This window comes from Ursus maritimus (genome assembly GCF_017311325.1).
Source record: "Ursus maritimus isolate PB19 chromosome X unlocalized genomic scaffold, ASM1731132v1 scaffold_X1, whole genome shotgun sequence".
NCBI lineage: Eukaryota > Metazoa > Chordata > Mammalia > Carnivora > Ursidae > Ursus > Ursus maritimus.
In genome coordinates this window covers 93,629,891-93,638,062 of record NW_024423319.1, presented here as the reverse complement: position 1 = coordinate 93,638,062, position 8,172 = coordinate 93,629,891, and the positions used below count along the sequence as shown (strand labels likewise).

Below are 8,172 nucleotides of genomic sequence, written 5' to 3'. Positions count from 1 at the left end.
AAGAAAGAAAAGAAAGAAAGAAAGAAAGAAAGAAAGAAAGAAAGAAAGAAAGAAAAAGAGAAAGAAAGAAAGAAAGAAAAGGAAAGAAAGAAAGAAAAATTTTTTTAAAAATTAAAATGAATATAGGTGTTCAAACTTCCTCTGAGAAAGTTTATAATTTGCAAAATTCAGTACATCTGTTTGTACGTATTTTAAATATATTCCAATCTTAGCTGAGTGAATTTTTTCAGTGTTCTAAATTTCAACATCTATGAATGTCTTCATGGTTTAAAATCTTTACTTATATTCCACAGGATTAAATATACATAATTTATTCTTTTACAAAAGGATTATGAAAAATGGAAGCAATTTCTTTAAGCAGTCATTATGTTAGTTAAAATATTCCTTATGTACAATCCAGAGAAAAATACTAAACACCTTATAAAGGAATGCTGTCTACCACTGCACCCAAAAGAGACCATATAAAGACAAAAGACAAAAAAAAAGGTCACTATCTCCATTGAATTTCAAAAACAAAATCAGTCCTAATTGATATACATTTAATTCTAAAATGGGGAGAGAGTTATTCTTATAACTGAGTGATTTCATTCTTATAAAACCACTTATCAAGGTGGAAGAACACGCCATTGACAAGACATACACTAGCCAGATATTTCACACCTTTTATATAGAGAGTGTAGTCACAGAAATTCAGCTGGCTTTATTCTTCCTATTGATTGAGAGTTATTTGTCATAAAATGGAATGGGGGTGGCAGGATGCCTTAGACAATAAGACTATTAACCATTTTCGCAGATGACTTGTTTATACAGTGTTTCATGTTTTGAAAATAGTTATGTATTTTTGGGTTATATAGCTAACACAAAGGAGGTATTTCAAGAATAAACTTACAAATTTGGATCATCTCATCAAATGATGAATGACAAAAATCTCTTAAGCTTACTGAGTGCATGAAATATTTAAAGAAATACCTAATTTTTATGGCCTTAAGAAATAGAAAATTAATCTTGTCTAAATTAATTTTGACAGTATTTTGGCGGATGTATATTTAAAAGAGATTATTCATACAATACTATATTTTAAAGGTGTAATTTAGCGGTTTTTATCTATTTAAACTTAAAATATTCAAATTATAATGAAAGTTAGAAATTATTTTTTATAATATTGTAGTTAAATTTGACATGTATTTTACCGGACTAGAAATACAGCACTCTTAATTAATTGGAAACTTAAAGCTTTTTACTATAATGAAACATTCATTTCTATTGAGTCTATTGCTGGTTTTGAGGCCCCAGAGAATTCCATTGCAGGCTTTCCCTAGAGACTGCAGTACTGCTTTGGTGCAGGTAGTTCGAAGCAATTAACGATTGCTCTCTGGAAGGCTGCTCAATTTTGAGGGGGTGTCCAGACCTACTGGAAAAGAGGGAAGTGATTCAGTAGGGATATTTGCCATGGATGTGTCAAAGAGAGGCTGTTACACAAGTGCCCCAGAGCTGCCATCCTCATGTTCATCTCTTAAGCTTCGGCCAACCATAGAATGTAGCACATTTGTAACACTAGGGCGCGCTTCTGTTATATGGCTTCTAGTTCGCAGCGATGACAGTAGATTGAAAGTGGTTTTGTTTTACTTTGTGTTCAAAGTCTATATGTGATGAGACATAAAGCAATTCGATATTCCAGTACTTCATTCCTCTTTAGACTAGAGTTTTTCAATGTATAGGTCTCAAAAAAATGTGAGTGGTTCAAAACAAGTATTATTTTTTTTTTTTTAGGAAGTAGAATAGAACAAAAGAGAATAGAAGACATCAGAGAATGTTACATGTGGGAAGAGTAGGGATTGTTTTGTGAATCTTTTTATTCAGTGGAATGTGTATGTGGGCCAGGTCGTGGTGTAAAATGAATTACTCTAGGTTGTGATGAAAACATTTTGAAAATCGCTGGTTTAGATCCTACTATTTTTACTTCTGTGAAAAATAAGCTACAGCATTGTTTTAAACTGACAGTAACCTTCTCTGAGAACTATCTGAGTAAAAGACCAGGACAAATGTATAGTCCAAAGACACCTCATTTCAGTTTTCTGTCTAAAGAACTGGACAAAGTTTCTAGGCCAATATATGGTTGTTTATATTTGTTATCCTGGCATATGGTTTAATGTTGATTTGTTTGACCCTTAGAAACTTCCAAGGAGGCTAAATTCTGGAAGTCTCATGAAATACTTCAGATTGCCTAGGAAATGATAAACTCTGTGACATAATGTCATTATTCGGTTTTTTTCAATTTATATTTTTATTTTTCCTTCTCTAATTATGAACATTAGTTATTTTACTATAGCAATTTAAATGCCCACATATTTTAGAAATCCATGATTCTAATATCTCCTGAAACTATTGTAGATAGCCTTTTTCCAATGCATTTATAATTAAATCTGATTTGTAATAAATGATATCATGATTTAATTGTAAATTTGTAGATATTCTTGTTTTTCATCTCTCCTTACCAGATGTTGTTCGCCACACTCAATGCTATTTCCATTCCCCTAAAACGTAACATTTATCCACTCGTTTATTTATATATCGGTAATCAATAAATGTTCATTCCTTGGGTGAAGCTGTAATGTCTATCTTGAAGATATTTTTTGTGAATAACTCTCTTCCCATTACCACCTGTCCCTACCAGCTTAGTATCGAGGTGGTTTTTGTCGTTTCTGTAATATGATAAGTTTCAAAATACCTCCAAGTCCTAAAGTACGTCCATTACCAAGCTTTGAATTATGACTGAAATGCTAACATTTTCCATTTCATTAGGTTAAGGCATTATAGACAACTCGTCTTTGTTTAAGACTGAGATATGTCCTGTCTATTAATCACCTTTAACACTTTTTTTTTTCAATTAATGTCTTTTACTACAGTGGAGATCATGGCTGTAATGGAATGAAATATAACTCATTAGCCAGAATGGGTCAGACCGGGGATCAAGAAATGTCTTGGAACCTGAAGAGTGCCTTCCAGGGCTGAGTGGATATAGCTAGGGGAGGCAGGACAGGAGAAACCAGAATGGAAGGAAAGAATCTAAACAAGAAGATAGTGGTATTATCAGCATAATTTGTCTTCTTAGTTCAGCTTTTCCCTAGCACTTGATGCTGATATACAGAGGTACTTAACATGTGTCCTCTGGATCAGCAGAACTTTTGAGAAATACATACCATCAGGCCCCATCCCAGAGCTACTGAATCAGAGTCTTTGGGGCAGGGGGCCAGTAATTTATTTTTTAGCAACCTCTGCAGATGATTCTTATGCATTTTAAAGTTTGAGTACCACAGCTAGAGAAAACATTGACAAATGGACCTCATGGTAATAATGATATTGAAGAAAACTGTATTTTAAATGTAATTTTACACTTTCCTTAGCATTTAGCTAGATGGATGTCTTGGAGTATTTGTTGTTGAAAAAAATACCATTTACCAAGACGAGTCAAGAAAAACATACAAGAGATTAAAAGTAAGTGAGATATATTTAATAGTGGATCAAAGAGAAAAATAAAACAAATGGCCTTTTCTTTGCATTTGCTTTTATAGAACAATGACTCACTCTATGCTGACACTAACAGCTGATTATATATTTGCTCTGTAATTCTAGGAGAGCATTTACATTGAAATACCTCTCTCTAATCCAAAAAAGAGAATGCTTCACTTAGATGTGCAGTTTTCCAATGCTGCCCTTAATGGACTCAAGGAACTTACACTGCCTCCGCTAGAATGTATCAGCTATGTCGTACAGTATTCTCCAGCGACTACAGGCTGTAGAGATGAAAGGTATGGTTTGAGTGTGGCGTTTTATTTTATTGTTGATCCTTTGAAATAAAGCCTTCAAAATGATTTTAAGTGACTTGTTCAAGTCTGCTCAAATAAAAGATGACAGAGGTGAGATAGCAGCCCAGTTATAATTTTATTTATTTTTTTTCCAGTTATACTTTTAGACTGTCACAGGTTCTGTTTCCCCCAAAAGTGAGTACATGCTGATAAAGGAAGGTCTCCAGAGTTGCATGTCACTTGATAGCCTTCACATGAAAATATACATGGGTTTAATTCAATGAACTAAATTGGATTTAATCACAGGAAACAGGACTTTCCTTGTTATTGCTCCTGCAAGACATTTGAATTCATTAACGTTGAAATATTTTTCATTCATTCAACAGGTATTTATTAAACAGATATTAATGGTGACACTTTTTCTGAATAACGAAGTGATCTTCTCACCAAAAACTTAATAATACATCTAAAACAATAGTAGAATGTATCACAGAGCAGTTGTCAAATATTGTATTTGAAACCACCTGTTGAGGATTTTTTTCTGCCAATTTTATTACACAAACTAAAACCACTGACAAGATTTTGTATATTTTTCTCCACCAGCGTTATTTTTCAGCCTGATGTGGCTCTCGAGTTCTGGTATTTACTGAGATTAACTACTGAATTACCGAAACCAACCATAATACCAGAAATACAATGTGACCTTGGAAAGTAAGTTCTATTTAATAGATAAAATTATTTCATGGAAGCAAAAAAGTTTATCTAAAAGAATATTATCGTAATCTACTTAATCTTTTTTGATAAGACATAAATATATTTTTAGTAATTGATTTTCTTTCCCAGGGAAGGTTGGATATTTAAACTACCCCCATGGAAAACTTACATGAAAGAAAAAACAACTTAGTAAGGAAAGGCTTTTATTCAAAATGACTATTGCAAGGGAGAGAAAGGGACTATTGAAATAGTTGGAGAAATTAGATCGCAGAAACCTGCAAGCGTCTCAAAAAATCAAACAGGAAAAGCTAAAGGTGGGACAAGAAGAGATAAGCAGACTCTTGGGAGGGAAAGCCGGACAAGGAAAGGAAAACGACTGGTGGCGACTGATAGGAAAAGAGTCGCCGTGTGGTAAGCCGATTCCCAGGAGAAGCCAAGGAAGGAGGCATGTTCCACTTTATTTGTGCTTGCTCAGGCTTGGGGACAAGCCAAGCTCAGGGGCCCATAGGAAACATAGAAGGCTGACTAAAGTTGGGTCAAGGCAAAGCAGGGGGTCAGCAATGGACAGTGGAGAATACTTGGTCACTTGGCTAAAACCATGTGCCCTTGAGATATAGGACCATTTACATTTACGTGGTTACACTCTTATTACATGTCTCGTACCAGGTTCGATGCTAGTACATGGGGGTAACCAAATCACAATTCCAACTTTTATTGTTTTTTAAGAGTTATTTATTTATTTGAGAGAGAGCGAGCACGAACAGGGGAGCGGCAAAGGGAGAGGGATAGAAGCAGACTCTCTGCTGAGTGAGGAGCCTGACATGGGGCTCACGCTCAAGACCCTGAGATCGTGACCTGAGCTGAAACCAAGAGTCAGGCACTCAACCAGCCGAGCCACCCAGGCGCCCCCACAATTCCTACTTTTATTTTTATTGATTGATTGATTTTTAATAACTCTATAGAGATTACATTTTATTGAGGAATGGAAATCCAATATGAAACAAATAGAATTATAGTATTAATGAATTCTAAATAGTTTATGGGTCTCAGATCAGAGTTATATAAAGCTCAAGGTGACATTTATTTATTTTTTTAGTGAGCAGTTTTGATTATTATGTCAGATACAATTGAAAACATGCTTCCATAAATTACTATAGAATAATTCCATATAAAGGTGAAGTAATCCCTCATAGCTTATAATAAAGGTCCTTATTAAATCAAATATTCTTGAAATCATTTGGTTTCTAATATGTGTCAAATGCATTCATTATCATCATCTCAGGGTCACAATTTTTTTCACTCAGGATGGGGATTTTTGAGCCATATCATCTTGAAAGGAAGTTCTAGATTCAAAAGTTACTATATTGTTCACAGATATAAACTACATGAATGTTTTTTAAGACTAACATGCCTATTAGCAGGATTTGCCTCAGTTTCAAATGGGGTAACTGAGGTTTACAGATGCTAAGTGATTTGCCCTAGGTCACTAAATGTAGGAAAGAGACTAAGGAGAATGTTCTTGTATACAATTTTCCAGATTCAAACTAGTGGATCTATGTAGAAAATCCAATGGAAATTCAAAGATTTGCCCTACAAACCTTTAAAAGATAATAATCTTGAAACAAATAAATAGCATTTGCTAATATAAAAACATGCCAAAGTCTGTACATTCTCTAGCGGAAATATCCTTTGTCCTCTTTCCTGCTTCATATTGCAGTAGCATACATGACTGTGTTAACAAACTTAACAAAGGGTGATTAGGAGATATGTGGGTCTGCAAGAGGATTTGGTGCAATCTTAATTCAAACAAAATACAGCATGTTAGGCCTGAAGGCAAACCTAAAATTCCCTGGAACTACTATATGTAAAAGAAACAATAAAAATAAAAACATGAAGGGCTTTTAATTAAATATAACTTATAGTATTGGGCTGATTTTAATGGCACAATAGATCCTCCAGTATTCTTGTTTTTGTTGCCATTGCAACTTGTCTTTCCTGCATTTCAGTCACCACTGACTAATGAAACTTTAGGTCTTGGATTTTTTTTGTCCAAAGGACAATACACAATTCATACTATTAAAGAGCATGTGTTCTAGTGGGCAAATCAGTACCTCTTTGTTAATTTCTCTCCCTTAGCACTCCAGAAGAGTATTGAATTCTCCCAGTGCCAGATCTGCGCTAAATAAATCTGTAGCAAGTGATTTATTAAGGAAGTGGTCTCATTAAAACGATCAGTGAGAGACTAGGGGAAGCAGGAGAAGAAAAGGGAAGAAGCTAAGCAAGGGTGTGATTGCAGGTACAGTCCCAGACTATCTGATCCTGCAGAGAGCTGTGTAGCATAAATCACATCTCAGAGTTTATCCGGTCTTGATGCAAAGATGCTTGGCTTTTGACTTCCCATACTAGTCACTATAAGCTTCTTTGGGAAGAGGTATAAACTCCCAGGCACTTCTGTCTGTACAGTGGAGGAGGCCGCAGGACCCAAGGGCAATCATCTGACGGCCTCAGATGGAAGATGAACACCAAGCATGTAGAAGGTGGGGTCTGAGGGTAGTGAGTGAACTGGGAAAAATCTTCTAGGGGAACTGGGTAGGGTGCCAGCAGTGTCTGCTTTAACTTACTAACAAACTTATTTCTAGTTTTCTATTTATTCTTGTTTTAAAAATATACTAATGTGTGAAAACTTATATATGTATAGAAAATTATTAACAGATATAATACACTTATGTGAAAATATTTAGCACAACCAGTTTTACAGTCATGGGTTTTTTTTTCATTCCACTAAAAGGTGCTCACCTTTTCTCTTTCTTTTTGAGTTCTTGTTACTTTTGGTCATGTTGTTCTAAAGCATAATTTCTTTTTATCTGAGTCATACTGTATATAATTAAAAGTTGCATAATATTAATAGATGTTTGATAGTAACTACTTTATTAGCCGGCCTTATTCTGGATCCTGATCCTCTTTGGAAGTTTGCATGGCTGTTAATTGTGTCCAATGTCTTTAAAATGTTTGATAAATTGGTGTGGCTTTATTTTCATACATTTTTCTAGGTAGTTGGGGTCTCTTTCCATATGAAACACATGACTTTCAGTTTCTGGAAGTCTCAAATTATCCCATCTATTTTCTCTCTTCCTACAACATCTATGTTTTAGTTTTAGAAGTTGGGGGCTATTTAAATTTTCATATTTTTTTGGTCTTTTTTTTTTTTTTTAACCAACATCTGTGCTTTTGCATTCAGATAGATTACCTGAATTTATGTTCCGTTCTTTCTGTTGAATTTTCATGTCAGCTATCAACATCCAACACCATTTTTGTTGTTGTTTGGATGTTTCTTTTACCTATTTTTGTTTTTTTTTTTAAATTATAATGTTCTGTTCTTATTTCATGTTGGTAATTTTTTTTCTGATATGCTTAAGATATGAATGGTCATTTTAAGAGGTCATGGTTGTTGTCTTTGATTATAAATTTTGTTGTCCTTTTTTCCTACTCAAAACTTTACTTGTTTTGCTCATATTTAAAGATGTATTTATTGGCACTGGAGGAGATAATGCTAAGTGAAATAAGTCAAGCAGAGAAAGACAACTATCATATGATTTCTCTCATCTGTGGAACATAAGAACTAGGAAGATCGGTAGGGGAAGAAAGGGATAAA

At 34.3% G+C, this 8,172-nt stretch overlaps 1 protein-coding gene across 1 annotated transcript in view; it reads left to right on the top strand.

The window, feature by feature from the left end:
* Nucleotides 1-8,172, top strand: part of CFAP47 (cilia and flagella associated protein 47) — a 503,621-nt gene that overhangs the window by 370,752 nt on the left and 124,697 nt on the right. The window contains exons 52-53 of the mRNA XM_040635242.1: nucleotides 3,634-3,809; nucleotides 4,410-4,517. Coding sequence (XP_040491176.1) covers nucleotides 3,634-3,809; nucleotides 4,410-4,517 — 284 coding nt within the window. The remainder of the gene's footprint in view (nucleotides 1-3,633; nucleotides 3,810-4,409; nucleotides 4,518-8,172) is intronic.